This window comes from Caretta caretta, chromosome 21 (assembly GCF_965140235.1).
Source record: "Caretta caretta isolate rCarCar2 chromosome 21, rCarCar1.hap1, whole genome shotgun sequence".
NCBI classification, from domain to species: domain Eukaryota; kingdom Metazoa; phylum Chordata; order Testudines; family Cheloniidae; genus Caretta; species Caretta caretta.
The window spans coordinates 5,687,942-5,715,084 of NC_134226.1; the positions used below are offsets into that span (position 1 = coordinate 5,687,942).

Here is a 27,143-nt window from a genome sequence, read left to right on the forward strand (position 1 = left end):
ACTGCCCCAAGATTCCTTCCCCTGATCATGGGTGTCAAGAGAGGGCTGGTCACAAACATGCATTCTCCCACACCCAGAGTAATCACGTAGTCCAATAATAACTGCATTACCACCATAGAACTATTGCACCATTTAATCAAAAAGTAAACAACAATGTAAATAAACAAACAACACGTCAGCAAAACTAAAATGAGGCTTGAACAAATGATCACATGGGATATTCCTACCTACCTGCATTTTTGGAGGATATTTCTTTAAGAAGGCTCAACAGGTAGAAGTTCAGTGCTAGAGTTGAGAGGAGTATTTAAATCACTTTCAATTCTTACAGAATTCAGTGTCCTGTTGACTGCACAGAGGGAGGCAGGACACACACACACACACACACACACACACACAGGATCCTCAGAGGTCCGGTTTCTGAGATGGAAGCAGAGTTAAAGTGACCAGACTAACAGAGAAAAGAAGTCACCCAAATAGTCTGCAGAACCAACAGTGAGTGTGAGTAATGTTTATTATTTGTCTCCCTAAAATATAAAATCCCTTGTAAACTACCTGTGGGGAGTGGAGAAGCAGAATAATTTATAGCATGATTTCCAGTCTGAATAAATTCAGGGAGCCTTATTCATATATAAACCTAGATAGACAGACAGACAGACACACACACTGGGTATTTCAATGGGTTTTTTTGGTTTGTTTTTTGTTTGTTTTACAGAAGTCAGGACTGCAGGATTGGGCCCAAGATTTTTATTGTTTCTTGTCTGCAGGGAAATGTACAAAATACTTCTTTATTTAAAAAGTGCTACTGTATTCTACAGTAATAAACACACTGCAGACCATTATCAGATTATTAAAGCATTTTGGATCATTAGTGTCGAAAGTTGTAGTAGATTTGTATAAGGGCCAAGACTTTAAAGCCAAGTAGGGCGTTTAGTTACACAGCTCCTGCTAATTACAGTGGGAGTTGTGTAGCTAATTCCCTTGGTGGGCTCTAAAAATCAATCCTGTTTGCACAATAGACAGAGATGGGAGGTGGTGGAAACAGTCAATGAATGGTTTATACTTTATTATCCCTAAGTCATGAAAATAGAAAGTTTATTGCACCCTCTCCCATCACCTATCCCATTTATACCACGGCAGAGAAGGGCCTTTTCTCCACAACATTTTTACTCTGCCCAGCAAATATGCTCATAAAATTATGAGTCTGTGTTATCATTTAGAGTATGGAGAAACAATGAACATCTACCTTTCTTTAACCCTAAAATATATGCACTGGTGCAATATCTACTTCTGTCAAACCTTTATAGTGTGCAATCAGTTGCAACACAGCAAGTATTTTTGGATTAAAAGAACTTCTTGCGGGACATTTTAATGGCATTCAACTGTGATTCTATTTCCTTTGCAAGTAAGGCGGCTCAAATACAACAAACAGAAAACGAGAGACCTGTGAACTGTAAGAATCCCAAATATCTGAGACCTGGCAAAAATGGCATATTGTAGTGTGACACATTTTAGGTTAAACATGAGACCAGATAATCTGGGAGCCTGCCCTCCGGGTACTGTGAATTTCAGTCTTTGTCTGATGTTAGTCACTTATATTCTGTTGTGAAAATCTTCAGAGTGTAATTCCTAAAACATGCTATGATGATTATACATGTTATAAGGATTCCAAATATTAGGATGTGTATTTTAGCACGTAAGTGTGTAGATATGAAGGTCCCGGATGCTATAGAAAACCCTAAGACAGGCAAATAGTCGATTTTATCATAAATCCTGGGACACTTTCTGTTCAGCACATCACAATTTCATTATGATTATTTATTTTCTACTCATTCAACACCATGAAGGGACATTGATTCAGAAGCTGAAGTATTTCCTTGTTTCCAAGGATGACAGATTGCTCAGGATGGCAATGATGAATTGCTTACTCAGAGCGCCGCAAAATGCATTAGAAATTTTCTGTCCCTGTGGACTTGCTGCATTTCCTTCTCCAGGCAGTAAAAGTTCATCATTCTCAATGCATATGGTGGTGGTCCCACTGAAATATCCAATATGCTGCTACATTAATATCTGAATATTGCCAATGCAGCCTATTGGCTGAATTCTCAACCTAAGAATGTAACATTGCATGGGATGTGGTCTAGTAATTATAATCCAGAATTGGGAGTCAAGCTTCTTGGGTGAGCTACCAGTGGCTTCCAATATGACCATGAGAAAGTTACGACCACTTTGTGCTTCAGTTTTCCTATCTGTAAAATGGCTGTAATATTTACTTGCAGAGGGGTGCTGATATTCCTCATGTGTGCATAAGAAACCTGTTGAGATCCTCTGAAGAAAAGGCACTACCAAATACAGAAGTGCTAGATGGTAGTCACATTGTAAAAGGAGACACAATGAAATGCAGCTGTGGCTTTATCGGGTTCTCATTGTCTTGTTTCTGCTTACAGCTTTACCTTCTCACCATCAGCAAACTTACCTTCCTACCCTGTTCGTGTCACTGATTCTCCTGACCCTGAGGTCCCTTCTTTAGTCATTTTTTTCATGATCCCTTTTGTGAAGTGGCTCTGCTGGAATACTCTAATTCTTAATAAATTCAAGGGAACCACTAAATCTTATAGTTGTTACTAAGGCAAAATCCCATTGACTTCAATTAATATTTTACCTAAGTGAACTCTGCTAAGGTGTGACTAAGGCATTCAGCATTTGGTTCTGGGTTTTTAGCCCCTATTCTCCTGTAGGGCGGACAAATGAGAGTCTTAGATAGTCAGTTATTTGTTATAAATCCATTGTAAGAGCAAAATTTTGTTTGCTAAATATAAAATTAAACTTGTGGTGAAGTCAAAGCCTCTCTCGGAGGCTGATTTGAGTCAAGAATGTTCCCTTATCGCACTTCAATCTTCTTTTTCGTTTGCCTGAAAACAGATCAGTTGTCTCCACTGAATTTGGCTACTCACCCAAGTAAAATCTACTTGTGCTTGTAAAGATTTGCAGGGTCAGACCCTTGGCTTGGGTTTACTTCCTGAGTTATCATCCTACTTCCTTTTTTTTCTTTTGCAGCAAAAGGACTCTACAAGGCAGATAAATAATCAAAATCCTTCTGTACAGAAGAGAGGTCTATATCTGACCACTTCTGGTGACTTTACATGGGCAAAGTGAAGAGCCTGTGGCAACTTTCAAAAAAAGGTGAGGGAATAGCCCCTCAGTATCCCTACTCATGACTAAGGTTACGATTTTGTCATGGAGGTTGCTGAAGTCACAGAATCCATGACTTTCAGAGACCTCCACAGCTCCCCATTTTGTCATGGATATTTTGAGTAAAAGTTAGGGACAGGTCACGGGCATCTGTGGATTTTTCTTTATTGCCCGTGATCAGTCCGTGACTTTTACTTAAAATACCCATGACAAAATCTTAGCCTTACTCATGACATAACAGGTTCTAACCTCTGAGGATGCATATAGGCTATGGCTCAGCAAAAAATGGTCTCTATCTGTGTCTGTATCAGGCAACTGCACTGCTGTGTCTTACTCATTGCTTTGCGGTACACATTGGTTTAAAAGGCAGTAGAGGGGGAAAAAACATTTTTCTATTGTATCTTTGTTATCTCAAACATTTTGAGTTATGTTGAATGAGCCTACAAACTCAAGAATGTCTAGAAATAGCATTATCCACTGCGTTTATAAAACCACATTAGACTGACTTTGTCTGGAACAGGTCTTGCTTTGGATAAAAGAGTGAAAGACCAAGGGATGCTAATGTTTTGTGACGCACACAAAAATTCATTTTTCCTCATACTCTTTCAAGGTGCAATACAGCACAACTTCTATTTTCACCTAAGGCAAAAGTGAGGGAAGTGAAACAGTCTGATTTAGAAAACGCTCATCGTGTTTTGCTGAATTTTGTGAACTTGCCCACTAATAATTTTTGAAAACTCAGGAAAGTTGCCACTGTCATCATTAGCTACTCAATGCCGGGAAGCTTTACTGCAGCCATTAATGCCTTCTTCCAACTCATGCTCCTCAATGCTTAGAGCAGACACAAAAAGTCCATTCCAAAGAAGACCCTTTTTCTACCCAGAGGTGACTAATTCTGTTCATGTTCCTGGTGAATGTGACCAGCTTGACAGCAGCAATTGTTTTTAAAAAAGGGCATTTGGTAAAATTACAAACTGTACACTGTTATTTTAATGCTTTAATTATCAAGTAATTAATGCTCCCTTAACATTAGCCATTATTGAGAGCAATAGTTAATGACTAATGGATTAGACTGCTGGCCCCAGGCTATCTGTACTGTGAGCATATACCAGTTCCTTAGGGTTCATTCACAGAGCCGAGTCAATGGAATTTGGATAGGGAGCTCTGGCACTTTCCTCTGCAGCAAGAGCAGCTGATTACCAGTTCTTACGAAATCCTGGGGCTAGATCTTGATCTCAGTTGCAACAGTGCAAATCTGGAGCATCTCCAATAATGTCTATGGCGTTACAATTGTATAACCGAGATCAGCCCCTGAGAGCAACTTTTTAAAAAGGTTTCTCACTGTTTCACTTGAGTAAGAAGAAAAACACAAAGATAGAAAGGACTACAAAGTTAAAATCAAAGAAAGATTCATATGCCCACTTCCAGAGTATTTTTAAACTGAGAATCTCAAAGCACATAAATATGAGTGAATTTAGACTTGCAGCAGGCCTGTAGTGAAGGCAGTCTATTCTTAGCCAGCCCTTTCAGATTCTTATACTACCTACACCATGTATGCATTACTGTTCCCACGTTACAGATGAGGGACACAGATGTATCCACAGTTGCATGCAAAGGCAGTGGCAGAGCTGAGAAAAGACAGGCGTCCTGACACCCAATCCCTTGCTCTAACCCCGGAAACGCACTCTTCCTAAATCTCTAATCAGATCTAGTGAGCAGGGCTACCTCCTGTGCAGCGCTTCTTTCCAGTTACAAGCCGCACTGCTGCTTTCCAGGTGCTGCCCTCAGTTTTCTTTTATCCAGTTTTCCCCCACTGGCTACATTTATTGTATTGTGGCCTAGAAGAAGTGATATTAGAACAGCCATAGTGGATCAGACCAAAGGTCCATCTAGCTCAGTATCCTGTCTTCCGACAGTAGCCAATGCCAAGTGCCAGAGAGGTAATGAACAGAACAGGTAATCATCCAGTGATCCACCCCTGTCGCCCATTCCCAGCTTTGGACACGTGTCTATTTCTCGTGACTGCGGCCCAGCAATCTGCCACGTAGGGGAATTGGGCCTAAAGCAATTGTAGCATTCTTGGGATCATGGAGACCTCCCATCCTGGACACCTCCCTTGCCACAAAGATTCTAGGAATGGTGCAGCTGGACTGTGGGCAGTAGACCATCTTCAATCGCTTTAAATGCGCCTGCAATTCAAAAGATACAAACTTGGGGTTTTTTTTCTGAAAGGTGGCATATCACACTCAGAGCCCTTGAGTCACACATCAAGTTCCTCGTAAATATTTATGTCCCACTGATACTAAAAAAGCCTTGAAGATAGGTGCTTCTAATAGCACTGCTGATAGAACCTATAATTTTAATGGCACATATGGGGCACTAATGTTTTAATGAGGGAATTAGTCTTTTTTTTTTGCTCATAGGTTAATGAGAGGTTTTAATGCAAACACAAATCTAGAGGCTGTTCTCACAGGTGACTGGCATCTGTAGGGATGGACACCATACAATAGCCTAGATAGATTAATTCTTTATCTGCAGCAGTGATGAAATCCCTGAGTTTCACGCAGGCTCGTTTAATATGATGCGGGGGAGGGGTTGATTAGGTCCCAGACCTACATAGGGATCGTCTTTTTGTGTCATGTTTGTAGAATGCCTAGCACAATGGGAAGCTGGTCCATGAATGGGCTTGGACGCACTAACGCGATATAAATAATAATTAACAACCAGAACATGGACAATCACCGGAAACAAAGATTTCCGGGTGATTAATATATGTTTCATGCAAATGTAAAATTTTGTTTTGGCTAAAGGGGATTCAGTGACAGATTCTCCCAGGTGAACAATCGCTGGAAGGTAGACGTACACAGTGTGCAGGTACGAATGTACACCATGAGAACCCAGTGAAGGTAGCAAAATCCTTCACAAAAACTGCTCTTGTATCTCCACATACATGGATAAAGCACTTTTCAATGTTAAGAAACTGTCTGACTGGAATCCAAATTCTTGCCCTTAACCAGGAAGAGATCAGAAAGTTTCATATGCAAATATCTAATCAGCTTTTTGCATTCTTGCAGAGTAGAATAAACTTCAGTCTAATCCAAGTAAAACAGTGCAAAGAGGTATATTACAGGCCATTATAACCAAGGCTCACACCAATGTTCTAGTCTGTTTAACAAGAGTGACTCATATCTTCCTTATGATAGCATTTGTGCGTCCTTGGTGAGGTCTATATTGGCTGGCCATGGGGGTGGCGGGGAGAAACATTCTTGTTTTCCTTTTTGCTTGATTTCCTCTGGAGATCTCAGGATGGTAACACAATTAGAAATCATCCCAGAGCATTAAGAAAAAGGATAATGGAGGATGAATTATCAGAATAAATCTATTACCTTGTGGAACAGAGGCATATTAGAAGCCCTTTCCAAAGGAGGTGGAGGAGAGATCATTGCTTGGTGTGTTTAAAACTAGATTGGTCAAAGCAATAGAAAATACACTATCAGGAACAATCCTGCACTGGCCAGGAGGGCGAGTTGAATGGACTAGATGACCCAACGGTATGGTTGTGTTATTAATATTACAGTAATGTCCAGAAGCCTCAATCAGAATCATTGTGTTGAGTGCTTTACACACACACACACACACACAGAAATAGTGCCTGCCTCATCCTGAAGCATGAATCCAAAGCTTTGGTATTGTGGACTTGGAAAATGCACAGTTCTGGGGTGTTGCTGTGGTTGTAATGCAATTCATTCGTTAAAATACAAGCACAAACAGATTTTCCCCTCCACCTAAATAGCAAGACAAGCCGTATCCTTTCATAAAAATTACAGGCCACATCTTTAGCTGATATAAATGAGAGTAGATGATTTACTTCAATGAAGTTTTGTCAATTTAGATCAGCTGAGGATTTTGACCTTTGAATTTTGCAGAGGGGAATTTACAAACAAGGCCAGCACACACCTGTGCCTTGCTTGATAAAACAAGCCTACCCATATGTTTGTTCCCATGCCAGTTATTTGCTGAGAGGCAAAGAGTATCAGTGGGAACTGGCACAGCTTGTTTTTTCTTCAGATATTTTGCTTTCTGTTTATATAGAAAGAGAGAAAAAGAAAGCAGCTTCAATCATGCAGGCAGTACAAACCCGAAGAAAACATGAGAGAATGCAGACAGACCCTGTAGGAGACACTTTCTGCACCACAGCTTCCTCCCGCTCCGTTGCACATATATTGGTCACATTTCCCTGCACAGTGGCAGCCTGCTGTCTCCCACCACAGTGGGGATACAAGATCTTTTCCTTTCATCCCTTCCTTACCAGCCTCTTCCACTCCCTCCATGCAGATTCTCTCTGTGATTTTAATATTTCTATTTTTAAGTGCATTTTGACAAGTGATTTTTAATGCTGAGTGGAAGATTTTTGGATTGGCAGCCCTGAAGACCGATCTCCTCAGTCTGTATGCATAGATACAACACAAGCAGCGGCAGTCCAAGCTTCCCCCCAACACACCACCCCTCTGACATTTCTCACACCTGGCCTAGAGTGAGCCCATCAGTGGGGGACAGCACAGTCTAGGGGACAGCACAGTCCAGCCTCCAGTGCCCATTCAATCCTGGGCCTCTTCACTGAAACTGTCAACAAAGGGGGCAGCTATGGAAGGTGGGCTGCATGCTTTTCTCCACCAATAACTGGACTGAGCCCCTCCTCTCCCACCCAGCTCATTGTGTACGAGACACTAAACTTTTGGCCAGTCCCAGCTTAAGATGTATTTGACCTGATGACCCATGGGTGAAGGGGTCTATCCCATTCACAATTCCTTGGGCCACCCTGGTCTGCCAAGCGGCGCCCTTCCTTATCTGAGAAGGATCAGAATCCCTCTGGAGAAGTGGTCTGTCTGGACAGGTGTGTTATCTCTAAGGAGGAGCTGGAGTAAGAATGAGAAACATAAAGGGAAAAGGAGTACTTGTGGCACCTTAGAGACTCACCAATTTATTTGAGCATAAGCTTTCGTGAGCTACAGCTCACTTCACTCACAAAAGCTTATGCTCAAATAAATTGGTGAGTCTCTAAGGTGCCACAAGTACTCCTTTTCTTTTTGCGGATACAGACTAACACGGCTGCTACTCTGAAAAATACAGGGATATCCCATTTAATTACACAGCACAGCCGGCAACCAGCAGCCTATTGTAAACTCACATGAAATGTAAATAGAAATAACTGAAGTTTGCAGAATGCCTTGAGACCTTTGGATCAAAGTGCGAAGTAGAGTTATTAATTGTATGTATAACCATTTTCAAATCTCAACGCAATCAAGGTCATCTTTCACCAGAAAGATTTGGAAGGTATATAAGCCCTCATGCTTCAGGGGATAAGCCAGCCTCTAACGAGGGGTTAGGCAGAAACTTGCCCTGTGGGCAGGTGATCCGATCCCTGCCTACTGCAGGGTTTCTTGCCCCTGCCTCTGAAGCAGCTGGTGCTGGTGACTGTCAGAGACAGGATATTGGACTGGATGGGCCTTGGGTCTGATCCAGTCTGGCAATTCCTATGTTCACAACGGAGGTGCAGATGACACTATTTTGGAGACTTGGGGTGAAATCCTCGCTCTAATGAAGTCAATGGGCATTTTACTATTGACATGAGTGGGGCCAAGCTTTCATCCTAATATGTACTAACAAAGAAAGGCTATTTTTCTCCTCTTGTACTCCTGAAAACCCATGATAAAAACCTTTATGAGATACCTATGCAGATGGGCTGTAGTGCACAGACTGGGCACAAACACACTTCACTAGACAGAAACCAGTCTCAACACTCTACCGCCATGTTCATTAGGCTTAGTCAAGTGTTCGAGCTGGTGCACGTCTCAATAGATGTCAGATTTATGTAAGTAGAACAAAAATTTAGAGCATACTCATTGTTCTAAACCAAACATGCACCATGGATGTTATAAACCCTCTTCATCACTGGTCAGAATGCAATATAGATGGCATATCACTTTGCTTTTAATCCTCTTCAGTCCCTTTGACAGTGCCCGGCAAACAGTAACTGCCTCATCCTCTCACCCTCTCTCCCCTTCAGGGGCCTCTTATCTGCACAAGCAGTAAAGTTTAGTGAATTTCAATGGTACTTACTTGCATTCCCCTTCACACCAGTACTCCATTAATTTCCCTTCTGCGGGTAGCCTGATGTTCAGTCTCACACTGTATCTGCAAATCCAGCATCAAATGGTCTTTGGAAGCACCATGAAGCAAGAGCCCTGTCAGCAACAGAGGTTTGATAAAATTCTCTTCCAGCGTCTTGGATAGTGCCTGGGTCTTGTAGACAGAGCAGCAAAGCTTGCTTGTGCCATTTGTCTGTACCTGGGAAATGGCATTCTTCCTGAGCGAAGTGCATAATACGCAGCAGGAGAAAAGGGGCTTTCCTGTGACATTCATCCTCAGACCTATCTTCACGCTTGCCATGGAGGTATCAGACAAAGAGCAATTTACGCAACAGCTGATTGTACTTGCTTGAGCTAGTTACTTGGGGGACATTTTCTCCATAAATGCCGTGTTTGCAGTGAAGGAATCGGACTAAGTCTCCAATAGGATTTGACTGCCAGTAACCCAGTGGATGGTTTCAGTGATCATAAATGTGTTTGCCAACCCATGTGAATACAGTTGTGCTCACACATGCACAAACACACACACGTGCACTTGTGTTGATATGGATGCATGGATGCTTGCATGATCTTATGCACACACATGCAATTTAACACACCTGCACAAACCAGAACATGCTCCTACATTCCAGGTGTCCTTGAACAAAGCTACAGCTGTGTTCCAAGGAGCTCACAGACCACAGCTGATGTTCCTTTGTTACCTAACAACAAATATCGACCATAAAGAACCACAGAATGATTGACTATTTGCAATGAAGCCAGCCTAACTGCTGACTCCACAGAGATTTTTCACTTCTCCCACTACCTCTCCCTTGGGCTGTTTAATCTTGTCAAAGAAGGAGGGGGAAGGGCGTGGGGTCCTGGCCTATCCCCACCTCTCCTAGGCTGGCAAGGCAGAGACGAGCTGGTCCTTAGGCAACAAGGTCAGCTCCAATAAAACACAGTAACTGCTGCAAAAAGCAGGGCCCATTTTTGTGTTGATTTGGTTTTCTGCAGCTGAGTGGGTCTTGTTTATCTTACCAGCTTCTTCTGGGGGTGACCAGTTAAGGGCATTTTTCATGCTCCAGGAGTTAATTATTTGCTACAACCAAGTAGCCATTGAACAATTAGATATCTCAGCAAGAGAAAGAAAGCACAACAGAACACCTTTTATCTGAAGGAGGAAATAAAACCCTCTCTTTGCTGGGAAATACCCCTTATAAAATTAAGCCTGTCACCTGATGCCCAGAGAACAAACCAGTCTGGCTATTTGCACAACTTTTCTGGTAACCCATCGTATTCTCGGTAATTGAACAATCAAACACCACCGCTCCCTGGATTATTTGATGGGTCACTGATCATGCATTGCACACACACATACACAATCCAGTGCTCTCAATAATTCAGTGATAGGCAAGCAGGTTTAAAATATTAAGAACCCCAGTTCCTTCCAGCCCATCACTCAAAAGCCCATCCAAACCATTAAAGATTTGGGACATATGAAGGTTTGAGAAACGAAAGCTCATGCTCAAATAAATTGGTTAAATCTCTAAGGTGCCACAAGTACTCCTTTTCTTTTTGCGAATATAGACTAACACGGCTGTTACTCTGAAACATGAATTATAGACAGACTCAGATTAAGATGTGCACAGTTTGATTAGGAGAGTTTTAATGCCCCAGTGTTTGGAATTTTGATCCTTGACACCTGGTTTCATTTTGGGGGACCTAATCTGTCTTCCCCTGGCTGGATGCTGTGTAGCAGTGGATACATTATGATAGATGGGGTGTGACAAGTACTCTGCAGTTTAAGTCTAATTCTCAAAGATGTTGAGTACCTGCATCTCCCATTGACTTAACAGCAGTTGCGGTGGGGGGGGGGGGGAAGGAAGAGGAAAAACTTTGTTTAGATCTGCATCTGTGATTGAAAAGGGCAGAAGAACAATGGTCAGAAATCAAATATAGTCTTACGGGAGCTATGGAAGCAGGTTTTTAAGGCATGGTTTTGGCAACCAATGTGATGCCAAGTGAGCAATCTTTCTTCCTGCTGGGTGATTAAAGATAAAAAGCAGAAGGGAGAAACTGAGGCACCAAACTCTTGAAAAGGGGCTTTGTTCCGAAATGGGCCCAAGTTGAAGAGTTTGGATCCAGATCCCAGTCTGGCTTTCTTACTCATGCCTCCCCCTGCCCCTTCAAAGTTCAGGGGTGTTTGGATCTAGGTTTGCGTTCAGCCCATAATAAGGCTAGGAGTGTGGGTCCGGATTTTGCTTTGGATTTTTAAAACCTAAAATCTGGGGCAGGGGGTTAGATCAGGCCCATTTCTCATCTGGAGAAGACTGAGCCCTGGTACACACTACAAACTTATGTCAGTGTAAGTACATCAGCAAGGGGTGTGGAAAATCGACATCCCTGAGCGATGAAGTTATACTGACTCAACTGAGCCTGCTGTGGTCAGCGCTATGTCGACGGGAGGGCTTCTCCTGTTGATATAGCTACTGCCTCTCAGGGAGGTGGAATATTTGTGCTGATAGGAGAGCCGCTCCCGGTCGGTGTAGGTAGCATCTTCACAGCTGCAACGCTGTAAGTGTCGACAAGCCCTAATACTTTGCTCTGAGCAGTGGTTTAGCATAATGATGTCCACACACACACACAGAGTAGGTTTGAGGTGACCTTCATAACAAGAGAACTCAGGGGGCAGAAGGGAACATGAAGCAAGGAAATTCCATAGTGCAGGCTGCCATCCTGAATGTAAGACTATGCCTTACAAATACTGAACTGTTGTAGAAAACTATTGGCTTTTACAGACTGTTCAGGGTTACAGAATCCAGGTGTCTGACTCATTCTCTGTACAGAGAGTGTCTCCAGAACAGAGACCACCACCGGATGAATCCATTCTCCAAACCAAGATTGTACCAAGAGTCAAAAATAATTAACGTCATATTGTGGAATGCTGTGGTCCAAGCCTGGTCCTCCAGAGTAAATTATCCATGGAAACCTTCCACTGGGCAGAGATCTACTGTACATTTATTCTCATATAATTCATTTCATTCTTACAGAAACTCATGTGCTAACACTGCCCAGACTGGATTGTTTTAGAATGCCATTGTACCATAGACAGGAAATATGCACTAGATGGTACTTTCTGTATGATACCACTGCCCTCTAATGGATGGAAATCAGACCTTTGCAAGCAATCTTTCTGAAAGCAGGCCTACAGACTATAGTGACTTTTATGCAAAGACGATACAGAATTTAACAGACATTAATTCATTTAGCATAGCAATACCCCACGGGAGACAGGTTACTATGATTATCCCCACATGACTTTAAGAACATCCTGATGCCAGATAGCTAGAGGCCTAATGGTATCAGGCTAGGAGTTTCAGCTGGCCTGACCAATGCAGTGTACCCCAACTCAACTATGGTTACAATCTGTACCTAAAAAGATGTCAGGTAAGGTATCACTGGAAAACCAGTAATTTGCCGAGCATTAATATTCTTGTATGATGTATACACAGGGTTTGTGCAAAATGTTATGACCATGTGCTAAAATTATAGTCTTAAAATGTGCATGGCTAGCAACGCTTAAGCACAATGTACCTTAGACAACGGAATGGCCACTTGATTCTCTGACCAGCCTGTCTTCAGGCAGAGACAATGAAGGCCCATTTTTACATATCAGTTTGTGATGGGCACTCACTCACCACAGGTCTGGCACCTCCTCCTGGCTGTTCTGGGGAATAGCTCACCAGAAACAATGCCACTTCCTCGGTGGCATGCCGTCACTCCCTCTCTCAATCTGGTCTGCAGCCTCTTTCTTGCTCCAGGAGTTGCCGCATCCTCTCTGTGACTCGGCCCTCCAGCCAGGTCACTTGGTGTTCTCCCCTTCCAGGAGACAGTTCTTCAAAGTCTCTGTCACTCGCACAGTGACCCAGGCAGTCTTCCAGTCACTGCCTCACCAGTGCCACTTCCCCAGTGGCAGGTAAGGGAACGCAGGCCCACCCTCTACTCTGGGTCCCAGCTACACACAACCACACACCCTACCACACACAACCAAGGTCAGTTGAGTCCCCAACCTTGCTGCTTACTCACTAGGCTGCTTCTTACCCTGGCACTCCCCCATCTCTGGGGTTTACCAGCCTCTCTATTCCCTCCTCCTAGGGAGTCACCATGGGCTACTTGTCTCTATAGCCCCCAAATCCAAGGGAGTTACTGCAGACTACCTCCTTACAGTCCCCTCCCTGCTCTCAGCTCCCTGGCTTTATACCTGTTCCTGCATAGGTGAGCTTCCCCTACTTAGAGCTTTCCTCCAGCCTTCAGCCTAATAGGTTAATTGGCCTATCTGGGCTCCATTAACCCCTTCAGGGTACGTGTTGTGGGGGGTGGGGGACACCCCATCACACAGGTAAATAAATCTATCAAGTGGGCAAGGAGACAGTAGAACCTCTATGCCCACCCCCAGAAGGAGAGAGAAGCTTGTTCTGGGTTTTTACTTTCCAGAGACTACATTGTGAAAGTTTACTGATCTATAAAGACAGGGGGCTGAACCTCAAGTGATAAGCAACTGAATCAACTGATTGTATACAATATTATTGTATTATTAAAGTGTATCAAATAGGTGTTTATGAAAACTAATGACACACTGGTGTTTAATATCATCATAAAATGTATGTATTAACACTTATGGATGTTAAGGAATTATGGATACTTATTGATATAAGGCTTTACAGTCTATGTCCAAACAAAGGGAGAAACACGTCTCTCCCGTACAGGAGGGAACGTAACAGCTATTTGCCTGTCTCCTATGTAAACTAAGCATGGTGGAATCAAGACAATGGAAGTTCTGTTTACATACAGGGAAATGGAAAGCCCACAGGAAGGGAAGAATGAAGTCATCCTGCCTCTTGAAGCAACGTCATTAAATTTTGGGAGATATAAGCAGAGATATGAGAGTACAGACAAAAGGGGACAGAGTTTTTGTGAGCTGAGAAGGATGGGTGCTTCAACAAGGTGGGGGTGAAGTCTCTAGGAACTGAATGCCACTTAGGCAAACATCTTTCACCTAGGAAGACAAGGGAAGCCAGTCTCTTGGACTTCTGTGGAAGGTCCTGATAGAGGAAAAAACAGCCATGGCTGGGAAGGAGAAGGATTGGTGAGACAAAACATTTTAAATAAAGCCTGTACCTTGATAGATCAAGTTTTAGTCTTTTAGATATGTGTTTTTTCACTTGTGTTTGTTGGTAACCCTTTCAAACTCTATTGCTTTTACTTGGCATCATTTATCCTATGTCCTGTTGTTAATACATTTGGGTTTTTTACGATAAACTAATGCAGGGTGTATTTGCCCCAGTGAAGTGACTTTAGAGGGAAAAAATAAACATTATTTTTTCTGAACTGCCCAGGAGGGGACTGGACATTACAGAGCACACGATTTTGGGAAATTCAGGACTGGGAGTGTGCTGAGGCCACTCTACAGGTAGTAACCAAGGCTGATAGAGACCAGGAATGTGACTGATGTGCTGCTGGCAGACTGCTGGGTTCAGAGTTGCTGGATCAGAGCTGCCGTTATAGAGACACTCAGGGTGTGACCGGCATGCTTGCTGCTGACTGAACATCCCAGGCAGGGAGTTACAGTAGCATAGCATTTGAGGCACCTACGGTTATGAGGCAGGTAGTGACTCAACCCCTCACTGGTCTGGATTGCACCCCAAACAACCTGACACCCCATTTTACTAAGAAAAAAACTAGGGTCCATGGATATTAGGTGACCTATTTCTAATCACATAATAAGTCAATGGTAGAGCCAAGAACACAAGAACTCTGAGTTCCAGTTGCCTGCTGTGACCCCTAGATCACACTGTTTTTCCGTTAGTACAAATGGCTATAGGCCTATGTTTCTGGTAACACTCCATGCACGTGGCTGAACACATGACTCAGGGTGTTTGTATCATGGACCAGTTCAGTAGGTGGTTTTAAAAATTTTTAAATATCCAACTAAATAAATACTGTGACCTTCTGAATGTGGTTATTTACAGATTTCAGGAGAGGTTGGGGAACCAGGCATCTGAAAGGAAAATGACTTTCTTGATGTTCATCTTCTTGCTCTCCTTCCTCCAAGCTCAGTCTGCAAGAAGTAAGTATCTAATCAAGAGTGTGAGAGATGTGTCGATGTTTAGCACAGTCAGTGTAAGGCTAATCTTATATAGTCGCTATCAGCGAATACATAGTTATGACCAAATAGATGAATGTTCTTTATAGCCCTTGCTGATCTCTTGAGACCATTCAGACTACAGGCAAGTCAGCTGATATATCAGATTTCCTGGCTTTCCCATTCCTTGGTCTTTTTCTCATTGGTGTGGTATTTCGTCTGAAATCTCCTAGGAACAAGAGCTGTGTGATGCACTGCAGTATTTGTTCCTGGGGGCTCACAGAAACCTTTCCTCGATTTTGTTGTTTGGATTCCACAGCCCGAGTTTCATTTTGAGTTTTGGGTTCAAGTGGACCTAAAATTTCAGTGTAAAGCTTAGCCCAATCAATTTGCCTGGGTTTGGCCCAAAATAATATAATACCCATCATGTTCAGCATTGTTTCTTTTAAAAGATAAAATCAGCCCCAGGGACCTCTGCAAATTCAGGCCCCCCAACCCCTCAAAAGTTCTTGAAACTCAGTGAAACTATGGGCAAAACCTGAGTTTTGGGTTTGCAACAAAACTAGCAGATGAAACCATCATTAAGGAAGAGTTGCCTAGCTCTGACAGGGACCCACTGCTTTGCAAGATTTCAGCTCTATGCTGGTTTGAGCCAGGATGGAATAATTAGAACAGTGACTATTTTCACAACTATTTAATATTTCTGCCTATGATTCAAAATCCAAGGTTGCAAGAACATTAAAAGAATGTTAAAAAGCCAAGTGAGCTAAAACAGTGAGGTTCATTTCAAGTTTGGCATGAAGGTTTGAATTGGTTCTTACTTAAACTGGTTTGGATGAACCATCACAAGTAACTACCACTCTGTATTGCCACTCTGTATTGCCACAGAAATTTCACAGCGCTTTCAGAAACAAATTGAGGTTTGTGGCTAAGGCACTAGACTGGAACACAGGAGATTAATTTTTGGCTCTGCCATAGACTCCTTATGTGGCCTTGGGCAAGCCATTTAATTTTCCTTTTGTCTGTCCTGGCTATTTTGACTGAAAACTCTTTGGGGCAGGGATTGTCTTTTATTTTGTGTTTGTAGCTATGTGCCTAGCTCAGTGAAGCCCTGATCTCCATTGGGGCCTGAAGGTGCTCGTGTAATAATAACTTGATTTGTAGTGAATAACATGAAACACGTTTCCTCTTGCCAGTTTTAAATTCAAGCCCCATCTTCGGACCGAGGCAGGTGACTGGTTTGCAGGGAGGATCAGTTACTGTGAAATGCTTCTACCCTCACACCAGTGTGAACCGCCACGACAGAAAATACTGGTGCAAGGAATCAACAAGGCAATGTGTGACCGTCATTTCTTCCAGTGGCTACACTGCTCAAGACTTCACAGGCAGAGCGACAATCACAGACTTCCCAGAGCAAGGCATCTTCACCATTGAGATCTCAAAGCTAGTGGAAAAGGACATCAGCTTTTATAAATGTGGCATTGGTCTCAATGATAAAGGACTTTCCTTCAGAGTCAAGCTGGATGTTTCCAAGGGTAGCTACAGCCTGGGGGTTCTTATATTATTTTTCTTTTGTAATAATTGTGTTTAGGAAATCTATCCCCATCGACAATATCCAAGAGAGCAAGGTGATTGGTACCTTGAGTAATAACCAAGATCTCTGCATTTCTAGCACCCCCATTGCTATAATGTAAAGGTACCATATAAAATAGGAGATATACACTAATTCTGTTCACAGCAGCCAAAATTCTCCACCAGTCCTTGATTTATCTACTCTCCTGAGTGGAAGGGGCTAACTCAGCAAAAATAAAGGTTGTTTGTAATTTACAACACCATATGCGATCATGTGGTGCAGCATAGCATAGTACATGACACGACATGGTCTACTGTGGTATGGGAGAGTAAATAGTGCCCTATGACATAGCGTAGACACATATGATATGGTGCACAGTAGCATGGTGCATTAAGATATCCTGCAATGCAGTGCATATGGGGTGGCCTGGTACAAAATGATGCAGGGTTGAAAAGTATGGTAATGTGTATAGAGGTATGGTCCAGTAAGGTATACTATACTGGAGTAGGCTATGGTACAGTCTGGGGTAGTATAGAGAAGTATAGAAGAGTATGATTACTGAAGTGCAATAGGGCATGGTATAGAAGCGTGTTGTAAACTGCAATACAATCTGGGTTCTGGATACTGACTTGGACTATCATTCACACAGATCCAAAAGTGCCTGAAGAAGCCGAACTCTATTACGTTGAGCTGGGAGGTTCTGTGACCATCAACTGCGTGTTTGGCCCGGAATATGGCAGTGAGAGGAAGTACATGTGCAGAATGGGGAAAACCGGCTGCTCTACTGTCATCGACACCTACGGGAACGTTAACGAAAACTACAAAGGGAGAGTTTTGCTGAGCCCTCAGGAGCCTGCTGGGTCATTCAGCCTCTATATGACCCAGCTGAGGAAGGAAGATTCGGGTGTATATTTGTGTGGGGCTGGGACTTACGGAGAGAAAGGAGAATCCAAGGAACTGGATGTGCATGTCTACCAAGGTGAGCGATGGCCAGGGTGTGTAGATTTCAGCCATTCCAACAGTCTGAAGAGACTAATATTTTATTTACAAAGGGTCTGAGTTTCCCTTGAAAATCTCACTGATACTCTTAATTTTATCTAGAGAGAACAAGAAGTGTACTTGTTATTCTTTTATGTTTTCATCTATTTAGCTACCAACGGTGTCTTATGTGCGTCCACAGACAAAAAAGAAGACAAAAATCCCTCTCCCAAAGACTCTATGTTGCAATGTCCATTGTCTGTTGACAGCAGGGGTTTAAACTTGAGCCTTCATCAGAAAAACTATCACTTGAGTTGAAGAAGTAACTCCATTAGTAGGCAGCTGTGATAGGCTGTAACCCTCTGTGTGAGCCAGCCTTTAGAGAAGGTCATGATGACACGTGCAAAAGGCAAATTCTCTTTACAGAATTGGGGTGAGCAAACTCCTGCTTGATCCAGTTAACTGGCTTATCTCAAATGCAGACTATAGAAGAAAAAAAACCCAGACACATTTTCCTGACCACAAGGCTGCCTGCCTAAGCAATTTTTAGAAATATTGATCCAAGATGAAGAGAAAGAACTACAGAATTTAGAAAAGGTAGGAGCCGGTCAGAGCCCATACAGTTTAGCCCCTCAGCCATCCCAGGGTAGCTCCCTACAGTCTATTCTCCTGTCTAGTTTTAAATGTCTCCCACGATGGGGCTTCCACCACTTTCTTTGGGAGACTACTGCCTATTAGAATTGATCTCCCTTTGCATAATCTGCCTGCTGCAAATTAGCCTCATTGCTTCATTCTGGATTAGTTTCCGAAGCACAAGTGCAAAGAGCAGATGCTACAGGCAATAAGACAAAGGTATTTCTATGCTCAGTTGGATGCACCAATAATCTTAGGGCAGGTCTACACTACTGCTTAAGTCGATTTAACTTATGATGCTCAGGGGTGTGAAAAATTCACCACTCCCACCCCCCAAGTGACACAAGTGGTATGTTGTCAGGAAACACTCTCCTGCCGCCATAGCTTACGCCTCTTGCCAAGGTGGAGTAATTATAACAACGGGAGAGCACGTCTTCCATCTTCACTTGATACGCTTCAGCGGCACAGCTGCGCCAATGCAGAGCTTGTGTAGACTTGCCTTAAGTGGCTGCTGTTCCTCTTGAGGTATGTGTGGCTCCTATTGTTCCACTTGTGTTTGGATTCCCAGATGCGTGGAGAAGACATTGTTTGGCCTGATGCCATGCCATTGTGCCCCAGGTTTCTCCACAGGTTCCAAGTGAAGGGGACACCAAAACTTCTCATGAACCATTCATGTTAAACCTTAATCAACAAGGAAATGCCCATTATCGTTGGTGTCCTTGCTGGCTCTCTTGACAGGTCTGTGGAGGATTGAACTACTCTCTGGCTTCTAGGGGGGGGTCCCTCCAGTTCAGGATTGAGGCACAAGGGCCAGATCCAAAGTCCACAGAAGTCAGGGGAAAGACTCCCATTATTCCACTGGGGGCTGGCAGGAGGCAGTGTGTGAGGGAAACGTGAGCTCTCTCTGACCATGCTGTGATGGTTCTGTTCTGCAGGCGCCAGCATTGTCAGTCTGTTATATTTCATCCCTGCAATTAACTTTACTTTAAAATGTTTTTTTATAAGGAACAGACCCAACCAACCACATGAGGCACACGCAGCGTGCATGTTAGCACAACATGAAATGTGTGAGAGGAGCCTAACAGAACATGTTCCATTTTGTATCTCCAGAGACATCTGTCCCCCAGGGACGACATGTAATAAATGGAGTCATAGGCGGTTCAGTATCTGTCGAATGCCGCTATGATCCACGTGGGAATTACACACTCAAATACTGGTGCAAATGGAGGAAGAATGGGTGCAGTCAGTTAATAAACAACCTTGCAAGTATGATAGATTCATATGAAGGAAGGATAGTCCTGCATGATAACCCGGAAAATGGAACATTCACGGTAATAATGAACCGGCTGACAGCAGCGGATGCAGGATATTACTGGTGTATGGCGGATGGAGATATGGAAAGGAAATCTACAAAGGAGCTGAAGATTATAGAAGGTATGAAAGCACATGTAGTGATGAGTGTCTCTGCCAGCACAAGCGATACGGGTACCTGATCTTTGTTCCTCCCAAAGCAGCATCAAAGAGCAGAGCCTCGCTTTCCTGAGGAGAACTATTTTCTGATTCTTAGCTTCATAATCGTAATGGGTAAAGCTTGACATTTTAAGGTACAAATTAGAGCTGGTGGAAATTTTTCAAAAAGTCCAAGATTTCAGCAGAAACTTTTTTTTTTTGGACAATGTTTGAAATTTTTTTGCAAAGATTTCACTAATTTCCCACCAAACATTTTCACTATTTTTTCAAGCTTTTCTGACACAAATGCTATTTAAATGCCATATATATACACACTATAAAGTACATAGGGATATATGTATCCATACACATATATAGTACATTTAAGTGTTACAAAAGCAATATAAAGTGCGTTTACCCTCATAGATACATTCTGTACCATGTAGTTACATAGTAATTATATATTCTTATTAACACCTTGTTGATAACATTACTTCTGAATATTAATTGTTCAAGTCATCAAAATCAGTCTCACTCTTTTGTTTCCCTTCTAACAGGGCAACCTGGTTTAACAGGACCAAAAGAGATTGATGCAGTCATTGGTACACAGGTCACTATACCATGCTCTTATCCATGCAAATATTATTCTCACCAGAAATACTGGTGCAAGTGGCGTAATACTGGCTGCCAAACTCTCATCTCCTCTGAGCAAAACCAAACCGGCCTGGTTGTGAATTGTGACAAGGAGAAGAGGACACTCTACCTAACTTTTGACCAAGTAATACAGACAGACCAAGGGTGGTATTGGTGTGGAGTGAGCAATTCTGGTCGCTATGGGGAAACCATGGCAGTGTACCTGACAGTAAACGGAGGTGAGCTTCAGGATTTATTACAAGACAAAACAGGCAAGGTTTTCTCTGTAGCCATGATGCTCACCCATAATGGTGTCATTCCATTGAGAGGCACTATCTTGAAACAACCACCAAGTGGTGGCATTTCAGAACATCATAATCTCCTTTGTCTTGGACAGACCACACTTTGTTTCACTAAGGATCTCACGGTGTTCACAATGTTTATCGCTGTAACTCTCATTCACGCATTGGTTACAGCATTCTTCCATTTTCCAGTCACTATAACAAGTCTGGAAAAAGAATGGAGTCTGCACCACTTTTACATTTCAGCCCCCTATTATTTATTTATTATTATTTATATTACAGCAGCACTGAGGAAGCTTGGCCAAGACCAGGGTCCCTTTGTGCTCATAAGAGACACTCCCTGCCCCCAAAAGCTTACAGTTTACATAGAGAAGAGCACAGGGAACAAGAAAATAAGGACTATTGTACTATTTTATAGATGGGAAACTTGATTGCTCAACTCCATCTCAGTACATTTAAAATAAAGATAATTTTTTCTTGGGATAGAGGGTTGGAGGAAGTTGGGGGCAAACACAACCATGTGTTTTTGGAAACTCAAACCCAATATCCTTGTGTTAACTAATGCATGAGAACCAGGAAGAGCAACTGGCTAGAAATGAAAGGGAAGCAGTGTCCTTGCTGAGTGAAATGCGAAAAGTAACATGCAATATAAATGGTGAAAAGCATATCAAATATTTGAGTCGTATTCTGGAGCATACTAGTAACACAGTTTGGGATTAAAAACTATTTTTAATACATGGCTAGGAAGACCACTCAAGATTTTCTTATGAGGTCATTTGGTACAAGTGACTCCTGTTTTAAAATATCACTTAGGAATCAAAGTTCCATTGAAAATCAACGGGAACATTTTGAAAAAGAGATTTAGGTGCTTTTGAAAATTGTCTTATTTATGAATCAAGTGCTGACAATATATTGGGGTTTTCTCTCTCTCTCTCTCTGCCGTGATGCTGGATGCAAATAACCCACCACTTCCATCTGCTACGGTTTGAAGCTGAAATTGCAGTCTCTTCCAATGCTGTTTCCGACACAGGCTCTGAAGTTAGTATTAATTCCCGAAACAGAGCCGGGGTCCTAGATGACAACTCTTCACCCAGGTCTGTCCCTCAAAGACTTTGTTCCAAAGTGGTTTGGAAAAGAGTAAGAATTCCCCTGCCCCATCCAACTTGTGTCCATTTTTACAACCAAACTTTTTTTTTTATAGTTTTCATGTATTCTGATGTGTTCAGTTCCAATGAGTATGAATTACTGTCAGAGACTGTGCATTCATGTTTCCCAGCAAAATTTTGCCCATATCAAAATTTTGGCTCAGTTTTGGGTAATCATCCAAACTCCTTAGGTTTATTCACTCTGAACTCCAATTTTTTTGACTTTTATCCATCATTTCTCATAATGCCATTTGGCAAATACTCATTCTTCTCAGGCTTCTGTTGGTACAAAGGTTGCAACATGTTCTCGTAGCTAGAACAGTACACTGAGGTCCAGGAACCTGGAACGCTCATTCCCTTTGGGATTGCGAGAAGCCAATTCACCCATCGGTGTCTCAACTACCCCATCTGCAAAACGGGGATAAAGATATTTATCTGCCTCATTGGAATGTCAAGATGCTTTATTAATTGTTTATTAATAGCTCTGACATCTGTAGATGAATATCACTATGTGAATGCAATGATGATTTTGTTCTAAAAAAATCCCACTCAATTCTGAATTTTGAGTGGCTATCCATGATTTTGCCATTGTTAAGCATTTCTGTGTATGTAATTGTACACAAGCTTTCTATATAGATCTTCTAGGCTATGCTGGTTCATCTGTGTTATACAGTCTTGGATAGAGCAATATAAAATCACAGGGATCACACATGTGTTTTGCTCAATTGCTCCCTTTCCAGCTCTCAGGAACATGACAGCTCTAAGGTGATTCTCTCAGTCCTGCTCCCCATTGCTGCTGTGTGTCTGCTCCTTGCTACAGCCTTTGTGGTTGTTAAATTTAGGCTCCTGAAGCGCACAGGTGAGTCCTAACTTTCTTTATTAGCCTCCCAGGGAGCTTTGGGAATACTGTAGATTTGGAGGTAGAAGGTGTATGACATGTACAACAGTCTCTGTACTGGTCTGGGCTGCTCCTATGGGCCTCCCCGTCAGAGCACTCATATAGGAATGGTGGGAACAGTGTCCCAGCCTTTTGCCCCGGAACAAAGAAACTCCACATAAAACATTGTTGGCAAAGTATAATATGTATGGCCTGGACTCAATAATATTATTGTACTTCAGAGCACTTTACGTCTAGCTGATTGACCCTCCCACCATCCCATTTTACAGACAGGGAAAATGAGGCTGCAACAAGAGCCATGTCTTCCTGGCATTAGAGCTTTCGCTCCCCCAGCCCTGTGCTCAGATCTATAGCTGTCTCTCTCTAAAAACCAGGCAGTAGCAGAAAGCTTGAAGAAAACCTTGAAAGTATAAAACAAAGGAGCTCATTGTATTAAATAATGTTGTGTGTGTATGTCTGCTCTCTGCCTCCCTTTTAACAGATTTGGTTTCGGTTGGAAGCTACCGAACAAATATTAGCATGTCAGAATTTGAGAATGCTGCAGATTATGGAGCGAAGGACAATGTGGGCATAAATGATGCTCAGGAGACCCAGATAGGAGGAGTGGATGGTAAGTTCCATATTAAAACTTTACCACCCATAACGTATCTTGAGGTAAAGAAATGACTGGCCTAGGGGATAGTGCAGATAAAGAGGATTCTGCATTGAGGCTGCTGGCTACTAAAAAGATACTGGGATCTTCTCACTTTGTTGTGCAAAAGCAAAACTTAAAATAAAAAAAAACGTATCTAGCAAGCAACTGCAAAATGGATGGTTTCTACACTGGGCTAAATATAAAACAGATTCTCCCAGAAGTGCTTACAATATTAAATGCCAAACTGAGTGTGTGGGCAATTGTCTCACTGGTGATTGCCATCTTTGGAAACAGAAAATACAACTTGTTTTAAAGAAACACAAAGATGTTTGTTCTACCCTAGAAATCTAGAGGCTTCCTGGCTCAATACGCAGGGATGCTTAGCACGTAATGCAGATGCAGCACAGTTGGCTCATGGGAAAGGAAGTGTCGTGTCTGCGTTTGCAAAAGCTTTACGGTACTAGTACTTCAGCCTGACATCCATCCCAGAGAAGAAGTTGTACCTTGAACATCAGCAGCAGTTTAGTGCATGTAGGAGTTACTGAATAAGTGGGGCTTGGCCTACAGTGCACGATCTCCCATGCAGAGTACCCTAACATCTCCGATGCTTTTCAGAATTTATAACTACCCCTGGCAATGCTGAAGGTGCAGAAGAACCACCGAAGGTGAAAAGGGTAAGAACCGCTAGAATGTATAACCCAAAGTGCTGCATACAGCCTAGTCTTTCTTTCAGGCAGCAGAGCTTCAGCAGCAAAAGCTCCTTTCCTCCCTGTATGCCCTATTTATGGTCAACTACTTCTCAATTAGCAGCCTATTCAGCATCACACCTGCAGCCTCTCCACTGGAGTTTCTAACCCTTTGCTGCACCTACATCATTAGAGCATAGAACTCAACAGCAGTCACTTAGCTTTGATTCATGGTTTCAGTTCCGCTGGAAATATTAGCAGGTGTTATTGTTCTGGAAGCCTGAGTCTGGGCGAGGAGACTGATAAATCCAAAACTGCCAGATTACTGGATCAATAGGAGCTGTGAGCCTGCCACAGTGATCCAGCTGCTTTCGGGTTCTTCTCTGTTAAACCAAGTAGTTCTCTAATGCCAGGAAGGAGTGCTGTATGGTGGTTTGAGTGGGAGAACTAGAAGTCTGGATTCCCTTGTTTTATTGCAAAGTCTACTCCTGACTTTGTGTGTGATTGCAGGCAAGTCACTTTAACCAGCTGTAAAATGAGATAAAGATATGCTCACATCCCACAGGAGTGCTGTAAGGCTTAGTTACGGATTATTGTTCCTCAAGCTGTCAACAACTATTAAAAAAAAGTCCACAACAAACAGTTCTAGGTGCCCTAACAATTAATGGTGCCAGGAGCCCAAACAGTAAATCAAAGCATCAGAAAAGCCCCTTACACCTTTAGGAACTTGCCCCCCAAATTGTTATAGAATAAATAGGCTTTTGCAGCATTGCCAGAAGGCCACGTTTGGGCTATTTTGGACCAAGGTGGTGAGAATAGGGAACAAGTTTCAAAGTTCTTATGAAGAATGCTCTTCTAGTATCTTTGAATTAACCTGTTAGTAAATTTCTTTGAGATCCTTAGCTGAAAGTCACTTGACAAGTGCAAAGTGTCTTTATGATATGAGAAAAATTTGGAAATAAAGCAAGCTCTCCTCTCCTTTTACTCAGGGTTCCAAGGAGGAGGCTGATCTTGCTTACACCACATTCCTGCTTCAAGCGAACAAAGTAGCCCAAGGACAGGCTTAACAAGTTCCTCGACTGTCCCAGTACAATTGCTCCTGAAGATGGTACAAGCAAAAAGCAATAATGATTGAAAAGGATCCTGTGTTCTGAATCAGTGAACAACAGATCTGCAAGTTGCACTATTTCTTACTGTCAAACATTTTGCTACATCTAGATCTTTCAGTTCCTCAAAGATTTGTAATGAGGTTGTGAGCGGTGATATAATAAGAATCTTCTGGTCAAAAATAAGTTGCCTTGGGGAAGCTGAACCCTCAGAAGTTTGATTCCCCCCCCCTTTTTTTTAGGGCAAAGGATCTCATTTCAAGCAGATTTGAGGTGAAATAGCAATAAAGGTCTAATGCCTTTGCTCTCCTGCAGGCTGGGCTCACACCTTTTGGAGTTCACCAAGCCCCAAGGATGGCAGTGACCTAAGGATACATTTAAGATTCACATCTCATTTGATTTTAAAGCACCAGGAAATATTTTAGAACAATGTGAGTCTCTCTTTTGATTCCTGTGAGCGTTTTAATCGATAAGGCAGTACCTGTAGGCCGGACAAGTAGCCTGGAATTGTTTTTTCTTCACAACCAATAAAGAATATGATTGTATTTTAGCAGATCAGTTATTCTGTTCAATTTCTGATACCACCTGGAGTGAATGCCATGGGGAGGGGCACATTTTTGCAAGGGGCTGGCGAGGGATAAAAAACACTTGGGATTTGGGATTATCTCCTAGTTTTCGTCACTCAAAACCAGAAGCCTCTGGAGACACCAGGTACACTTATACCATACTGTAACATATACATATAGGGCTAGATTCTCTCCTGGGCTGGGATCTGCTCATTATAGTGGAGTAAGGATGGGGATTGTCTGGGAGCCAGTCAAGATCTCAGTGTAAATTACAGCAGCACAGGGGGATTAGAAAGATTGGCATCTAACTCTTTTCTCTTGCTGGTCTGTCTTCTAGGTGTCAAGAACACTCAGATCAAGACCTCCTATGTCCCTCCCAGGGGCTGCACTAACCTGACTCAAAACCAGCTGGCTATGGTCCCCAAGGAACCGTACACCAACTGAGAATTGGTAGAGCACAACTGTGCTCAGCTGCCCATCCTCTCCTGTCCCCAGCACTTCCCCTACACAAGGGATGGGTGATTATAGGCACAGAAAATGGAGGTGTGATGGGTTGGATCACAGAAAGCCCCTTGGGAGCTGCCACCTGATGTGTCAAGACTACTTCTGCTCCTGCTTTCCTGCCCTGGCAGCTTAGGACTTCAGTGCCCTGCCTAGTTTGAGCCAGACCCGCTAGCCTGCTGCAAACCCAGACCCAGGTCTGAACCACGTCCCCTAACAGCTGTAGGCTTAACTGAAAGCAGCTTACAGAAGTGTTCTTGTCTTTGACACTCAGATGCCCAACTCCCAATGGGGTCCAAACCCTAAATAAATTTACAGGTAAACTCATAAATTGTTCACCCTCTATAACGCTGATAGAGAGATATGCACAGCTGTTTGTCTCCCCCGCCCCCACCAGGTATTAATACATACTCTGGGCTAATTAATAAGTAAAAAGTGATTTTATTAAATACAGAAAGTAGGATCCAAGTGGTTCCAAGTAGTAACAGACAGAACAAAGTGCATTACCCAGCAAAATAAAATAAAACCCGCAAGTCTATGTCTAATAAAACTGAATACAGACAAAACCTCACCAGTT

General features: G+C 42.7%; 1 protein-coding gene across 1 annotated transcript in view; it reads left to right on the forward strand.

The window, feature by feature from the left end:
- The window catches only part of PIGR (polymeric immunoglobulin receptor), a 40,777-nt gene extending 14,728 nt beyond the window's left edge, over nucleotides 1–26,049 (forward strand). Inside the window, 11 exon segments of the mRNA XM_075122125.1 lie at nucleotides 13,125–13,296; nucleotides 15,350–15,447; nucleotides 16,659–16,997; nucleotides 17,685–18,014; nucleotides 19,757–20,080; nucleotides 20,653–20,967; nucleotides 22,022–22,124; nucleotides 22,916–23,034; nucleotides 23,555–23,683; nucleotides 24,323–24,381; nucleotides 25,383–26,049. Coding sequence (XP_074978226.1) covers nucleotides 13,125–13,296; nucleotides 15,350–15,447; nucleotides 16,659–16,997; nucleotides 17,685–18,014; nucleotides 19,757–20,080; nucleotides 20,653–20,967; nucleotides 22,022–22,124; nucleotides 22,916–23,034; nucleotides 23,555–23,683; nucleotides 24,323–24,381; nucleotides 25,383–25,460 — 2,066 coding nt within the window. The 3' untranslated portion in view covers nucleotides 25,461–26,049.
- Nucleotides 26,050–27,143: the final 1,094 nt, after the last annotated feature.